At 47.7% G+C, this 16,935-nt stretch overlaps 1 protein-coding gene across 1 annotated transcript in view; it reads right to left on the bottom strand.

Moving 5' to 3' along the window:
- Positions 1–16,935, bottom strand: part of LOC149336321 (uncharacterized) — a 32,638-nt gene that overhangs the window by 3,461 nt on the left and 12,242 nt on the right. Inside the window, exons 10-20 of the mRNA XM_089554125.1 lie at positions 15,902–15,931; positions 15,521–15,793; positions 14,592–14,824; positions 11,945–12,165; positions 9,869–10,038; positions 8,007–8,144; positions 7,369–7,849; positions 4,831–5,003; positions 4,351–4,462; positions 1,834–1,965; positions 607–771 (exon numbers count right to left, since the gene is read on the bottom strand). Coding sequence (XP_089410251.1) covers positions 607–771; positions 1,834–1,965; positions 4,351–4,462; positions 4,831–5,003; positions 7,369–7,849; positions 8,007–8,144; positions 9,869–10,038; positions 11,945–12,165; positions 14,592–14,824; positions 15,521–15,793; positions 15,902–15,931 — 2,128 coding nt within the window. The remainder of the gene's footprint in view (positions 1–606; positions 772–1,833; positions 1,966–4,350; positions 4,463–4,830; positions 5,004–7,368; positions 7,850–8,006; positions 8,145–9,868; positions 10,039–11,944; positions 12,166–14,591; positions 14,825–15,520; positions 15,794–15,901; positions 15,932–16,935) is intronic.

Raw genomic sequence — 16,935 nt, forward strand, 5'->3', positions numbered from 1 at the left:
AGCGTCAAATGAGATGGAAAAAGAATGGCCGGGATGTGTGTTCAGAAAAATAGAATGCAGCTCTGCTGGATGGCCTGTGTGCAACTAATAGCCACTGTAACTGCGCTGCGGTGCTAAAAAAAGCGAATAAAAAACTGTGCGGCCAGTCTATTTTTGGTGACAACCTTCAAAGCAGCATGGCATCACACCTGCAGCTACGCGACATCAGAGGCGTACGACCAATTATGCACCGTGCAATTCAGGCTGGAGGAGGTATATTAGGAAAACTGCTCGTTATGTAGCAACACCTGGACACTGGCTCCAGTCAGGAGTCCATCAAAATTAAACATTTTCCTCTAGTGTTTCGCAATGTAAAAATATTTCTTCCCAGTTATATCCAGGGGTATGTACACTAACTGAACAGGCACACAACATCAGTGGTTAATGCAGAGCAAAACCCCAACCGCTGGTGACTGCCATTGTTTGCACAACGGGACAGATACTCCATCGCCACTACTCAGCCCTGCATTGTTACTGATAAGGCTCGCCGTCGCCCTGTTTTGATTTATTCCATGCATAATGCAAGACCCGAAAATTTCAGGACAAAAAACAAGGAAGCACATGCACCTCTGGTCTTGGGAGGTGGAAGACGGGAGCGCGGCTGTCGAGGTGCCAAGGCTGCCTTTGGCTGTGGCTGTGAATTGGGTTTGGGTGTTTGCCCTGCCATCTGTGCTGTGGGTTTGTCAGCTGGAGTCTGTGGTTTGTGTGGTCCGGCCAAAGATGTCCTCAGGCCTGCGTCAAAGAATAAAGTGCAAGTTATGCAGCACACTGTGCATTCTCAAAGCTAGTGCTAAGCAAAAAGCCGAGGTAAGAAAAAGAACGGGCATGAAAATGCTCTGCACAGACACTTCCTCATGGAAAAGCTCGACTCACACTTGAGAAGAAACCAACCACGTTAGATCTCAACACTTCCAAAACATAACACACACTGCTGTTTGGACAGCAAATGCGCATGGGTTGTGGCTGCTTCATTGCGGCACTGCTTTGCATAAGCCTTAAGCATCAAACCGGCCAACTTTAGAAGGCTCATGTCGTCAGCCACCTGTAATTGCTGCATATTTGTTTAAGTGGCGCACGAAATCAACGTTACTCATGGTTCTTTCACTGCAAGAGTACATTTCATGCACAATGGTATGGACATGCAGCTTTTCGATCTGCATATTGTAAACATTTCTGCACATTGTGAACAACAAATTTCTATGCAGCGTAGTCCAATGGGTCACTCTCTTCGATAGTTTGTTGTTTTCAAGATACCTTCTCCCGTGCCCCCTCTCCCACAGACATTTTAATGTTCGTAGTATAGTCAAGGACAAAAGCCTCATCTCCAGCCGGCAGCTAATAATAGAGCTATAGGCTTTCCATAGCGAGCTATAGAAAGGAAAATGATAGGTGTAACGTTAAGAGATCGGAAGAGGGCGGAGTGGGTGAGGGAACAAACGCGGGTTAATGACATCATAGTTGAAATCAAGAGGAAGAAATGGGCTTCGGCAGGGCATGTAATGCGAAGGCAAGATAACCGCTGGTTCTTAATGGTAACGGAGTGGATCCCAAGAGAAAGCAAACGTAGCAGGGGACGGCAGAAAGTTAGGTGGGCGGATGAGATTAAGAAGTTTGCGGGGATACAGTGGCGGCAACTGACAAAGGACAGGGTTAATTGGAGAGACATGGGAGAGGCCTTTGCCCTGCAGTGGGTGTAGTCAGGATGATGATGATGATGATGATGATGATGATGATAGGCTTTGTTTGCAGAGCATGTGGTATGTGCAGCATGTGGAGCCAAGTGGCACAGCTCACCAGCTGCAGCTGGCTTAGCTGGTGGCCTCAGCGATGTTCGTGGAGCAGCTGCTGCCGTTGCGGGAACCACCGACAGCCTGTGTGCTGGGCCCCGCTTGGCAACACCACTCTCCAGTGCACCACTCGCTGGCGCTGCACAAACAGCAGCAGCACAAGGTGGTCACTTGACAAGCCAAGGTGGGCAACACTGCCTCCCAGTGTAGATCAATACGTAGAACAGACGCCACTCACTTCGCAGACTACTCATTTTGTTATCGAGAAAGGAATCCCACACTGCCCCGTTTAGTGCTGCTACACACGACCCCATGTGCTTTCTCTACTACCTTGCACTTGCTGCCGGTGTGCACCACTCCGCCGACCCACACAATTCTTCCACCCACTTCGTGCAAGGCAAAGAGCTGGTCTCTTCCCAGGGAAACAGTGGGCAGGCAGACCGAAAGCGGACAGATGCCAAGAAGCAGCACCACCTTTCGCTCCTCCACTCACATGCCACGGCAAAACTTAACAGAACTGCCACCTAATTAATGAGCGCTCATAATTCGAAGCCACGTGAAATCCCAGACTCCACTGCCATTAACATCGGGCATTTGGTGCCCGCTTACGGTATACTGACTTTACTGTGAATGCCTCAATTAGTGCGTAGCAATCATTGCTTATGAGGCTGGAGAGCTATCTCGTAAAGCATCCGTGCACTATGCTGTGCATCGAAAGGAAGCGACATCAGTGCTCCTAATGCGTAAATTGAGCAATGAGTCCATAGTGACACGGCAAAGCACAATGATGAGCGCACTTTGCAGCTGCTGACATGCTCAGAAAGAGCACCCTTGCCACACTGCAGAATGCAATCTCCCCTCTCCTGCCACCAGTGCCCAAGGGTGCCAGTGTACGCCACCGCCACTCCGTTCATTTCACAGGAGTGGACGTTCAAGCGGCCCTAGTCAGAGCCACGTGAATGCGCCCAAAGTTTTGTCGTTGCTCTGATAGCCTGAACACGGCTGAGATTAAGCCCCCGTTTCACTGCGCTGTTACAGTATTGGCGTTATCACAGACCACATGCTTCCCGCTTGCAGTGCTTCTCAGCATGAACGTCTCGCATGAGGGCAAATCTGAATTTTAGCTTCTGCTTGATGGTCAACACTGGGAAACGAAATATCGAGCGTGGGAACTATACAAAATCTCGTAGAAATATGCAAGCCATTTTTGAGCAAGGGCGTACTGCTGCTTTCTGCCTAGCTTTTCTGCAGCCCCGCGGGGGACGCCTTGACGAAGTTTTACTGCATAGACCATTCCATTGTGAGCATTTGTGTCAAAACATCTGTATGGACTGTCACTCAAGCATCCGCTTCCACTGGGCTAGCACCAGGAGTGCAAAGACAGTCCTGCCCAAGCAATTTGGCAACAACCGGAAGCAGCATTGTGTCAGTGGTGGTGACCACAGCAAGCATTACTGCTGGCAACACTGGTTTAGGTAGGAAAGTTTTTTTACACTGCCATGCTATTTCACAGTACTCCACGAAATAACCCTTTTTTAGGACCGTGGGACAAGTGTGCTCCCTCTTGTTTCAAGTGCCGGCAAGCAGCCAATGGTCCACCTATGTACCATATTTCTGTCTGCTCAATAGTACCACACTATTAAACTATTCAGTCACATTTTCAGCTTTAGCTAACTGGCCTCCTTGGTGTTTGGAGTGTTTTTACAAGCGCTAGCGTGCAGTTGGGCGGGGCTCAGTTTGGTGGGAAAAATAAATTTTCGAAATTTGCAACTTCTGAGCCTTCTCTTTAAGTGAAATGCTTCACAATACTTACCGAAGCAATTTTAAATTGTAAAATGCAAGTTCGCTTATGGTTCGGCTCGGGTATGGATACGTACTCCATTTTAGGTTTTTTCAAGCAGTCGTTGGTAAAATGTACCCATTCTTTTGCAATACCAGCCGATGAAGCGGCTTCAAAATGATGTCATGCCTAGAGCATTTTGGATTACAATTTTTGTCATCTGTATGCATGCAAGATATGTATATAGCTCACGCCTCATTAAGTGCAGATTCAGTAGTGTAACTTGCAGTGCAAAACAGATGAAAACTCATTTCAGTAATGCACAATCGGTAAAACAAAAATTTTCACACAAGGCTTATCTACACTTAAGAGTTCAAGTTAACGAAAGTGTACTCTACACCCACAGTCAAAAGTTTACGGAAAGTAGTACCGAAAAAATTTAATTTCATCGCTGTTTTTTCATGCATCCTCGAAGACTCATATGCAACCTTATTGAGACTGCGGATTAAATGGCACGCTATTGAATGTGAAGTACTGCACCACAGATGCAGAGAAAATAGTGTTTTGCGCCACATTTGCCTCCCATAAACCTTTGACAGTGGGTGTACATCTATGCCATTTACCGCAGAAGGTACCTCCTGCTGGTAATTTCATCACCAAAATGCCCTATTCTGTTCCCTATTCACACGCACTGCCAATATACCAGCACCCACATGCACCAGAGAGTAGCAGAGGCAGACCGACCTTGGAGGCTCCTCCTAGAAGGTGCGCCAACTGGGGCTCCTGCCACCGACCTCCGCAGGGAGGGCACCCTGGGGTCAGGTATGGAAGGTTGAGACACAGGTGCTGTAGGCCTCTGGGCAACGAGGAGAAAAACGCTTTCAGGCACTGGCAAATCTCACCACGTTTGTCACCTGCATGACCTATAAATGCCAGTAGAAGCCAGTGTCACGTGCTTCTGAGGGGCACGGGGTGCAGAAATTCTATGTTGTTAGCTATCAGGCAATGGTAGCGGTGTGTATTGTTCTATGTCTGAAACATGCATATGGGCTACGAAACATGCTCCAGTAAAGGAGTTGGGATTAATTTCGACCACCTGGGGTTCTTGGGGGCAGTTGGAGACATGCCTTGGTTCAAGGAACATTGCTTGTTCAGCTTGCACCAGTGTAGACTGTAGCTACTGTGGAGAAGAGACCAGCTTGGAAGCTGCATTAGACCCCTCACCTGGTTCTGGTGCTGCGGGGCACTTGTGGGTGCAGACAGCCGTCCTTCTGGTGTGGCCTTGTTCGCCCCAAAGGTGGTGTCTGCTGCTGCCGAAGGGGCAACACTGAGCTTGCCACGTGGTACAGTGGGCCTGGAGGGTACGGACAGCCGACCGGCACGCTGGAACGGGGGCGCTGGGAAGGCCACAGAACGACGACACGAGAAAGGTCAGCGTGACCACAGTTAAAAAAAATGGAAACAATGAGCAGGAGGCATGAGTTCATCAGCAGCTGGATGCAACAAGGATGCGCAAATGTTATAGGCAATGTACTGAAGCACAGACTTGGCCACCCAGTGCGGATTGGCAGGTAGTTTTGAGTGTGTCACGACAGATGCTCAGCAATATTTAAGACCAGCAGTCATGTGTAAACAGTGGTTTTTTGGTTTGAAACAAACAGCGATTTGCTTTGAATAATTTCGAAGCGGATATTTTTAATACTTCTGGCTCACAGAGGAGGTTGAATGGCACCACAGGCATTTTCATAATCTACTTTATAAAATACGCAAGGCCATTACAAGGAAAAAAAAAGCATTGAAGTTTTGTCATACTCGTTGAAGCTGTGTCAACTGTCTGCAAAAATGGCCATTGGATATTGGGGAAGCCGACTCGCATGTGGTGCCGACAGATTTGTGGTGTGCAAGACCTATCTGTGGGTCTCCAAAAACAAATCTTAACTACGATTGAGTCACTGCGCAGCTGTTGCTTTTAAGCGCCGATTTGACGACACCTGCTAGGCATACAATGGGCGCCCAGCGCCACCTCACCTCGGGCGTTCGAACGGGACATCCATCTCCAAGTGTCTCGTGCTAGCCCTCTTTCACTAAACATGCGCGACGGAGCGAGCCCTAATTTCATGCGGAGAAGCGCGGCTGCAGCAGCTGCAGTCAGCTCAGGCTTGTTCCGCAGAAGTCAAGGTTCCATTGAGTCTTCCAATTAGAAAAACTTAGAATAGAGTGATCCGCTTCAGCGGGAAGCCACTGAGCATGAGCAGCACCCCAAAGCGACAATGTGAATGCATGGCTGCATCATACAAAAATTACCCATCACATCCGATAGATCGACCTTCAGGTAACTCCGGTCTACTCAAGAAGCTGGCTTTCCCCTCAGCGCATCTCAGAAGGTTAGCGTTCCCGCCTGGCCTGCAGGTGCTGTTAGTGCTGCGCAGCATGCACAGACAAGGGCGGCGTCGATTTTCCATGAGGCAGGCGGCGGGCATGTACGGAGCCAACCAGAATATGCGTTTTTAATGCGAGCACAACTGATGCAAAATTTCTGACCATGCGAACTGCATCATAGTGCATTGCATGCTTTTCGTTGTCGATACGCATGCGATGACAGCCACAAAGTGGCAGAACCTCCTCTTTTTCACGAAACAAGGAAACTATCAAGAGAGTTGAACAAGGTGAGAGGAAATCCGAAAGAGAGGTGAGAAGAGATCCAGAACTGCTCACCGCCAACATGGATGGATTGACGAAGCTTCGACCACTTGTGGTCAGAAAAAGCAAGTCTCTGCAATGCTTGCTCAATATGCTTTCTATTCTGGTGACCTACAGGTCCAATCGAAGAGCATGGATAACCCGCAAACTTTTTTGCTAAGCGGCAGAATGCTTTGACCGACAACCGTATAGTCCACGATCGCTAAGTCTATACCCGCCGCTGCAGTCCTAGTTCCAGCAGTGCCGCTTTCTACTGCCGAACGCAAAGTCTGTGCTTCAATCCTTGGACCAGGGGATTAATCGCGCGGTGAAGGTTGGTTTTAGGAAACCGATGAAATAGCTACCGCAGAAACCAGACTTCAAGAGATCAAAAAACGACCTTTTAGGCGCTCTGTCTATGCTGTGTGGTTCATGGAATGCCAAAAGCGAAGGAATACATCTCCTTTTGACATTCTGGCCTCTGCTCAAATTCTTTTTTGAGAGAGCTTGAGGAAGCCGTCGCGGGTCCTTAATTGTGAAACCAGCTGTCCGAAGTTGCTGGTGCTATTTGTGATGGGGCAGCCGAAGGAGATTGTAGATGAATGAAGACATTGTCAATTTCGCGGATGACGAGGACATCACTGATGAGAGTTGCAACTAGGAGTGGAAAGAATGCGCCCATGAGCTTTGACATGCTCCATGGGCTCTGCATGGTCCGTCACTATAGCGCATCAATGGAAGGCTACAGGTCTCAGCTGTTTGGATTCCACTTAGAATATTCTAAATGTGTTCCCTCCGAGGCAATGAAGATAAAGAAACAAAAAATTCACGACTATTTTGCTCAATCGGCACGCAGCAAGTGGCTGTCGAAGAAATTCATTTTTTTTACATCTCAGTATGTTTGTGTGCTGCTGAACTGACTGTTACTTTCATATAGAATGAAAAGTTATGTCAAGTTCTTAGGAGTTTCTTTGCGAGTTCAATATGTACAGGCTAGATTGTACTCAGTAGACACTTCCAGAGTGTGGGCCCATACAGAAAGACTTAACATCCAGCACAGGAGTAAGCAAACAGAGCACTTACGCAGCATGCTCCTGCGTGGAAGGGGTTGTCCCAAAGGCCTGCGTGGAATGGCACCTTGCCCCAGGGTCACAGTGGTGTCCGCCGCCGTTGCTGCTTTGGATGGGGCCTGGGCACCCAAGGAGGAAGAGGCCCCATCATACAAACACAACAACAGGAAAAGTTCAGCAGGGGTAAAAATAACAGTAACCCAGAGGCAAGGACCTGCCAATGGCTGTAGAGAGACGCTGTTCAGAGCCTTCCTTAGAGAGTGAAAATGAGTGAGACAGCTATGCCCAAAGGCAATTCCCTTCCTGGGTCCAGTCACACTGGGAAGGCTGTTGTCTTGTGTAAGTTGAGAAAACAAGTTGCTACCACAGGACAGTTGCCTCGCAATTTGTGGCTTTCCAGGTGGGGGAGGAAAAAACGTCCGGCTTCTTACTGTACCCTGAAAATTAACAGAGCTGCACACCACTTGCCATGCGAATGCTTCAACATGGGGGCTCTAGTTCAGGTGGTTTGTGAAGATGCAGATTCAACACAAAACTTCCCCACTCCCCCCCCCCCCCAGACCTCCCTTGCTCTCTTGGCATATGCTCACTAAGAACCAACACATGCACCACACGGCCATGCCACACTTGCCTTCCTAGGGACAGCTGTCACAGGAGGAACAGCGGGTACGACAGGAATGGCAAAGGTTGTCTCTGCGTTGGCCACAGCCAAGCCTTCTTCGCTGGCGCACAAGTCCTCCGCCGCAGCCTCTTCGAGAAGGATGGTCGGCAGCCCGTCTGACATGGCGGCTACACAAAGTCAGGAAGAAGATCCCAAGCATGAGCCCAAAGGTGGCACCAGTTCAAGGTGTCACACCGAGTCGTACAACGCCGAGACAGCTTCAGGCCAGCAGAGGTGCGAGACATTTGGGCAGCCTCCTAGGAATGCGCTATGGCAGCCACGGAAGAAAACTTGTTTCTGGACATGTCAACTTGGCACGACAGAACTTAGGGCTAACTGTACACCCCTGCGAAGGATGACACCAGAGAAGCATCTGGCCTAGAGAGGATGCAACTTGACAGTTGAGACATTGGTTAGTATTAACCAGAATTCAGCCTTTGCATTACGTTCACTACTCTCCACACACTCAACAAATGTGCACTTTTCGCAGGAAAGGTGCCATTGGCGAACAGTCAACAGCACCGAAATGCAGCTGCCACTCTTGTACTTTGCGACAACTTTACTTGGGAATGGAGTGAAAGCTACAGAGCTGGAATGCGCAGTTTCATTCTGCACAGTGGAATAGTTTTTATGCAATAGCGCAAGGAGTTTGTTCTCAAAACCCGGCATCTACTGTATCTCTAGCATCAGTCAGAAAAGAAATCCCAGAATAAAACCATGTACTGATAACATTATTTCAGGCATATATCTAATAAAACTGGAGTTTTTTAATGTCGGAGAGTCGTGGTAAAAAACAATTATAACATATCAAACTTTCTGGTAGTTCGCCTGGTTACAGTGTTTCCACAGATGTAACTAGGTACACTATCGACCAGGAGCTTTGACGGAGTGAACGAACCTGTGCATGCTCTGGCGTTATTTTCTTCAAATCAAGAAATATACAAGGTGGCAGTCCTTCGGCTCAACTACTGAGGAAGTGGCAGAGTCAGGTGCTTTGTCCCGATACTTTTCTCCCCATTGCAAAAAAAAAATAAAGTTATCGATTACAGCCCAGCAAACTGCAGCCACTCAACTGGCTCTGCACCGTCATGTTGCCCAGCTAGATGCACTGGTGGCTCCCTAGCCAGCTTGGCCATGGCAAAGAGGCCAGAATGAAGAGGCTACTAGTACTGGTATGTCTCGCACACAACATGACCAAAACCAACAACATGCCGTATACCCGCTCCACAAATAAAATCCTAGAAACACTACTCAACGTAGTCTATAACACCTTGCACATCTCCGAGTGCCCCTAAACAGAATCAGTGAATTAATTTGCGAAAAAAAGGAAAAGGCACAGCCTCATGTGGAGTCTTGAGAAAAGTATACAAAAAAAGCGGTGGCATGTTTGCCACCGCTTTCCTACCGCAAAAGGCCACCAACAGCCGACTGAGAAGTAGTTGCAAGAGAGCGTAATTCAGGCCAGGCGCTGCTACAAGGCCAGGCACTGACATAGCTGAACTTACAGTTTGACTGTCCTGCAGGCGCGGAGGGAATAATGGTGCCCTGCACAAATGTTACAGCGACGTCCGCAGCTCCCGTGCCTGTGGAGGTCTGCACATGACGCATGCGGAAGCCATGGTAAAAAAAAAGCAGAAAGGCAAAGATCTGGCAAAGAGTAGTCAAGACAGATGCCAAAGTGTCTCCCAAACAACAATGTGCCACCCCACCATTGCTATAAGCGGTTTACTTCATTACAGAACATAACGCAAAGCTGACGGTGCCGCGACTGACCATTGTTACAACCCATATAGTGTTATAACTGGTATTGTTATAAGTAGGTTTGACTGCACGCCAGACAGGCCGCACTTGCCTTCTTGGCGGCAGCCGTAGCAGATGGAGTAGCGGGCACGGCAGGAACAGCGAAGGTGGTCTCCGCGTTGGGTACAGACAAGCCCTCTTCGCTGACGCACGAGTCCACCGGCACAGCCTCTTCACTGGTGGCCAACGGCTTTTGTACAAACGGCACGTCCGCCGAGGTGGCTGCACACAGGCAGAGAGAAGACATGAGCTCAAAGGTGGAAACCAACCCCATCGGCTCAAAGTGCCATCGAATCTCATAAACAGGCAGTAACGTTAGGACAACAGTGGAGTGGAACACTCATGGAGCCGCGTGGGAAAGTATAGAGGTAGGCGTAGAACACAGCTTGTGCGTGGGCAAGTTCTTGGCATAACGAGGTATAACCCAAGTTTTCATGCACTAAACTGAGAACAACAAGGTACAGTGGCCCCAAATGGCTTTGGCATGTCCCAAAGAGGAGCGGAAAGTTGGGCAAGTTGGTTGAAATGCATAGCTGAAAAAAAGCATGTCCTTGTGTGATTGTTCCTAGTCCACATGTTACCTTCGTGCTTTTTTTTTCAGCTAGACATTCTACGTGCTCGATTATATAGAGATGAGTCAGGCTATGATGTCACATAGATGCAAAGGTGCTAGAGTCATTCACTGTGCTAGCAAAAAAAGAGACTGTCCACATTTGGTGTGCCACGCTTCAGTGCGTTCAAACACAATTCGCGATTGATGACAAATTCTGGATCGGGTGGCTAAGCAGCAAGGTCCAAGAAAGGAAGTGGCATGAACTTTCGCAAGTGTCTTGCAGTCAAATAGGGGCGAAAGCCACGGGCAGCAGTCATGGAGAGGGACAAGTTCAGCAACAGATAGGCTTCGCGGCTGACATTACATTCTTGCATGGGAATCTGGTCAGTTCGAGCCTTAATCTGCACAGTTGCTCTTTGGTTGAACTATGAGCCGCATGGGAATCAACGCCTGCAACTCGTTCGCACCTTGCCAAGCTCTCAGCATGAGAAATTTAGAAGTGGCATTCTATGTGCGTATGAACGCAAGTTGAATGCAGAGGGGCTGCTGTCAGATGGCAGTCACCTGGACTATGTGCCGAGCATCTTTTCATGCGAAAAAGACAAGACAGCTGCTGGCAATCGCCTTCAGCGAACCACTAAGCGCAACGTTCAAAGGAGCACCAGACTCGTGTAGCAGTAACAGTACTTCCTACTGTCATTTTTGCAAGCTTGCATTCGTCCTAGAAAGTAATCAAAAATTGCTAGGATCTTGGCAAAGCAATGCAGAGTTATTTCCCAGATTATCTTAATTTTCTCACCGCAGGACCAACTGCAACCAAGAATAGAAGATATTCAAATTAACCCATCATTCAAAGGAAGTGGTCATAACATGAATTGTCAAATGTGTATTGCATAAGGCAGAGGTTCCAATAAAGAAAAATATACTCCAATTTGGCACTATAGACCAAAGAGCTGGGCACTCAAAAATGAACTTAAGAGATTCAGAGGCATTGATTTTCTGGTACCCTGATGCCCACAAACCAACAGCATACAAAGCCCGTTTCCTGCAATAAATTCGCGGTGCGAACTCGAACTTGTGATTTCCTTTCTTTTTAATTGCGCTACGTACACATGGCCACAGCTGCCTCTACCTTGAAAGCCATCTAGTACTTTACCGACTGGCAAATGAATTTGAGGGGACAACCCAGAGCACAAAGCAGGGCAACACTTCCCTTGGCCACGAAAATGCCCAGTCACTCATAGGCTACTGCAGCCATTTGAGTTGGTTTATTGGAAGTGCCAGTCAAGTCATGTGTGGCATCATCATTGCGTTGATCACTTCGCAAACCAGTTAGCAAAGATGACTTGCTGCACCCTGAGGGTAGGCGGTTGCACTTTCTCCTTTACGCTGTTGCATGCTTTGACCCATTATAAAGAAGTAAAATTGTGAGACCAAGCAAACTGAAAACCTTGCCAACTTTCACCTCTAACAGGGACACAGCTGAGCCCTAATACAATGGGCCCAGAAGGAAACAAAAGGTGAAGGCGCAAAATGGGGGCTGAAGGGGAGGGTGGAAGGTTGCCAGGAACTCACGGCAAACGCTGCTGCTGTCTGCTTCAACCAGGGAGGTCTGCTTGGACGTGTCGCACTTGGTCTCAGCCAAGAGTGGAGAGCCAAGCAAGTCAGGCAGTGCTACCCGGTCTTTCAGCACTGCTCCCTGATTTGTGTTGGCCCGAGTGACACCAGCCTTGACCCCTGGCAGGGGGGCCGGAGAGGCCAGGGATATCAGCCAACTGTCCCCCTCAGTAACAGCACTGCAAGTTATGCAGGGAAGAACAAAGAACATGCTTGGCACCCAGTACACGTTCCTGAACACCAATAGTAGCACATCAGGCGACACAAAGGACAACTTGAAGCTAGTCCAGATATATTGATAATCACATCCGATAAAACTGAGGCTACTTGCAGTGAAAACAGAGCTTCTATACACCAGAATAGAGCAAAAAAAATTATACAGGTATCACTACCACCAGCCGTTTTTCCAAGAAAACTGCAATGATGTCAAGACAGTATGTGGAGCCAAGGCTAGGCCACACCAATCAACAATTCCCAATAGTGATAATGGAAATGGCCAAGATTCCTGATAGGTGTTGAGGAGCGCGACACCAACCAAGAATCTTGGCTGCCTGATCTTGTGCCAACACCTAGCAAGAGTGGCGCCAACACCCAGCAACAAAGTCGCCAAGTTAAAGAAAGAAAAGCATAACATATAGATGCCAAGAAATATCGCCCAGCCAACCCCGCATTAGACTATGCCCAACACGATGGTGACCTCCAAATAATTTTGCCCGGGCCAATTCCTAAAATTGGCCCTGGCCACCCCCGAAATTCTACCCTCGCCAAATTGCACCAAAAAACCAATGCTTCTGCACTATAATCACTGTAACGAAGTTCAAACCATGACAATTCCATTTGTTTCTGGCATCAAAAGTATGAATCATACAGTGAGAAGAAAACGTTCCATACTGAAATAATTTTCTCAGCAGCAAACAAGTCTCCTGGTGCTAAATGAATGTAGAAATAGATAATTGATATAGGTTTTTCCCAGTGGCCATCTAGGTTCATTTCAGATGCACAAATACTGCAGCTGTTGTAGTCTGTGAGAGATTATGGGGACAGCATGTGATTAACCAAATATTTACATGGATAGACATCTGCTGTTGAGTGTCTGAATACCAATGGCACATGTTGAAAACGCAAGCACGCTGGACACTTTAAGCAATGTAAAAGGCACCAATTTGAGGGGTTGTTTCAGTTCAACTAGAATGCCACTGCATAACAAACCCCTGATTGGACCACGCAGCATCTAGAAAGTCTGCACTTGTCCTCAGAAAAGACCGCTACTATTCTTAGTTTCTAACAGAAGAAACCTGCTCCAATACTGAAAAAAAATGCAGCGCAATCTTAGCACTGCCACACAGCTTGTTATAACCTAACACCTAATAGTTGACAAATTTAGCTAGAAACTTAAGCAAATCAGCAGTGTTTGTTCGAGGTTATACTCAGTAACGTATTTCTGGCCATGCAGCCAAAGCTAAAGAAAAAAAATCTCTTCCTATGCAGCAGAATATAGTCCACGCATGCTGTTTATAGTTTCATCTCAAAACACAGTACCTTGGTAACACTCATTATTTAAGGAGCCCGTCTCACATAACAGCATATTTTCAATTGAAAATTTGTCGCACAGACACTTTCTAGATAACAGTAAATATTTTAAGGCATGTCTGGTTACAAGCAGCTTGTATAGATGGCGCCAGCTACCATCAACGATGGAATGAGGCAACCGCACAGCGATCAACGTGCCAGACCACCATTCTGTGGCAGACCTATTGGTGTAGCGATGCATTTAAAGACACTCCACCCCTCTAGCTTTCACTTCGTTGGCAAAAAAAAAGTTGCCACAGTGCAGATAGTTCATGCCTTTCAATCGAGTTTAACGCAACACGAACAAAAGCAGGCTTGGGGGCGAGATAGGCACTACCACCTTTATCCAGGAAGACAACACACACACACGCAAACACCTCAATCTCTCTCACACAGGAGAAACAAAAACGCTCAGTGGACTAAAGTGTTGTGTATAGAAGGCGCACTGACATTCCATTCATCAGTCAGAATAACTTAGTTACAGAATCATTAATACACCTGAAGGTGGGTGGTCCGTTTCCGTACAGTTCACTGGTGATCCAGCTTTGCTGAGTGCAGCCCAGCATTGCAAGTTGTAAGTGGGTAATGAGAGCTTTGTGACGCACTCCACCCCTCTTCCTAGCAGACAAAGGAAGCCTCCAATAGTCCATATACCTCATTGGTGCTTCTACCAAAGGTGTTGAGGTGTCCTCAACTTTGCTTACATGTAGGCTAGAATGAGCCAGCAAGTGCGACCCTGCTTTATACTGCACAGTTAGGCAACGTTTGCTCACTTCGTCCCTTACAAGATTTTGCCGGAGGCATAGGCAATTCAGCAATATGGGAGTTGGTGGAGATCCACTACAGATATCCTGGTTTTGTCTCGTCCATACTCATTAGAAAGAAATACGAAGAATTATGCCCCCAAGACATAACGCCTCATTATCTCGAACCTCTCATCCATTTGCTTGTGCTAGTAATATGAAGACACCATTTTGTAGCCACCAGTTAAAACAGGGATTCATCAGTCCAACACAGGGTTCACGAGACCTCACACCTCCTGGGTTGCTCTGGAGACTGAAACAGGGCACAGCGGGGTACCGGGTCCGCATCCCCCTCCAACTCAGGGTCCGAGACCGAGAGGTCGACCAGTGTGATCTGGCGTGTGTCGACAAGGGGTGTGGTTGCCAGCTCCTCGAGGACTTGGATGATGCGTCTCATTTCGCGCTCTTCCATCGACCGGCTCATGGGGGACGACTGCACCTGGCACACAGAGTCCCCACCACCGTCCTGGACAGAAGAGAACAACCAGATTGGAAACCTCCGAAACTGATGCTGAAATTACGCAGTGGCACATACAGCAAAGACAGTTCTCGAAACAACAGACCAGTGATCTTGCAAAGGAGGCACGCACTGACAGCCTGCATTACGGCAGAATTCAGACCCGTTTGATAAATATATGTGCACATCTGGCCAGCCAGAAAAAAAAGGGTAGGTACACGAGGAGCTCATTAAGGTATAGATGCCAATGAAATTATTTTATGTGGAGCATGATGTGTAACAGACATTCCTCATGTGCCACTACAGCTGTGGTGCTGACGAATGCACTCAAGGTCACGCTACATGCAATGCAAATACGTACAAAAGTGGCAGATGGCACAGTCACTGCTGCAGCTGAGTCTGTCGAGGAGTACATGAGGCATGTGGATATTTTGGCTTTCGATCATACAAGAATTATGTGGTTGTGCCTTGTACTTTATGAGAAGTACTCGGCCTCCCCAAATTCAGTAATTATGAAAACAACACAGCCGCATTTTGTTAAAAAAAATCGAGCAATCCCTTGTGCACATAGGAGGTTTCCTTTCCCCTGATCGCCGCTCCAAGATGTAATCGCGAATATATACTTCTGCTTCATGAGGGATTGTTCGCATCATTTACTAGAACCACAGCTAGCAATTGCAGGCCAGGTGCAGCAACAATAATTACAGTAGAGCTGCGATCCATAGCACCCAATTCCTGCAAAGCAGGAACAGGTTGCTCTGGAGACTTAAAGAGGGCACAGCGGGGCACCGGGTCCACATCCCCCTCCAACTCGGGGTCCGAGACTGAGAGGTCGACCAGTGTGATCTGACGTGTGTCGACAAGGGGTGTGGTTGCCATCTCCTCGATGTTTTGGATGATGCGCCTCATCTCTCGCTCCACCATCGACTTGCTCATGGGTGGCGACTGCACCAGGCGCACAGAGTCCCCACCACCGTCCTGGACAGAAGAGAACGTCCAGTTTGGAAACCTCCGAAACTGATGCTGAAATTCCGCAGAGCGACATGCAGCAAGGACAGTTCTCGAGGCCAGGTGCAGCAACAATACAGTAGAGCTGCGATCCACAGCACCCAATTCCTGCAAAGCACAAAAATAATGATAAATAGACAGTGCTTATTATATTTCAGTTAAAGAATGCAAAGTAAAAAAAATGAACAAAAAAACACTTTATAGAACCCACTTTTACCTCATTAGATGTAACTGCAGGAGAGTTGCAGGTTGCGGTTAACATTGCGCCGCGTCAGCTCAATATACAGTGAGTCGAGTAAGAGCTTTGAGGGCACGGCTCTGGCACAATGGTCCACTCGAAGTCAATCATTGGGTTCGCGCCTCACAGTGTTCTGCCATTGCGCCCAGTTCCTTGTTCATTTATTTGAAATCCGCTTTGTGCTGCGTCATTCTCGTAAATTAAATTCCTTTCCCTACAAGACAGACCCCTGTCACTATTCATGCAATCTGGGAAGTAATGTGAACACTGTTGAAGAAATACGGCACATGAACAACACAGCAGAGCATGTGGGATTCAGGGATCAGAAACCATTTTTGGAACCCTCCCGTTTATTGTCATAGCAAAGAATTCAACTGGGCTGTTTGGTGGGCTAGTTGGTGCAGGAGGTTCACTTAACAGCAAGGAAACCACACCATCCATGCGACTATAGCGAGAAGAATAAGTAGACGCAAGGGGTTTGTACCTCTACCAATATTTTTGAAGGCAGTGCTTAGAAGTGCTATACATGGCCCCTCCAGGAGAAATTTGCCGTACTCAGCTTTACAAAGGTGAGATTAGGAAAGTAAAATGCTAGGTGCAAGGTTAAGAGACAGGAAGAGGGCAGAGTGGGTCAGGGAACAAACGTAGGTTAATGGCATACTAGTCGAAATCAAGAGAAAGAAATGGGCTTGGGCAGGGTATGTAATGCGAAGGCAAGATAACAGATGGTACTTGCGACTAACGGAATAGATTCCAAGAGAAAGTAAGTATAGCAGGGGGTGGCAGGAAGTTAGGTGGGTGGATGAGATTAAGAAGTTTATGTGGATAGGATGGCCGCAGCTGTCACAGGACAGGGTTAATTGGAGGAAGATGG

Source organism: Amblyomma mixtum, chromosome 7 (genome assembly GCF_055824585.1).
Source record: "Amblyomma mixtum isolate Tamu chromosome 7, ASM5582458v1, whole genome shotgun sequence".
NCBI lineage: Eukaryota > Metazoa > Arthropoda > Arachnida > Ixodida > Ixodidae > Amblyomma > Amblyomma mixtum.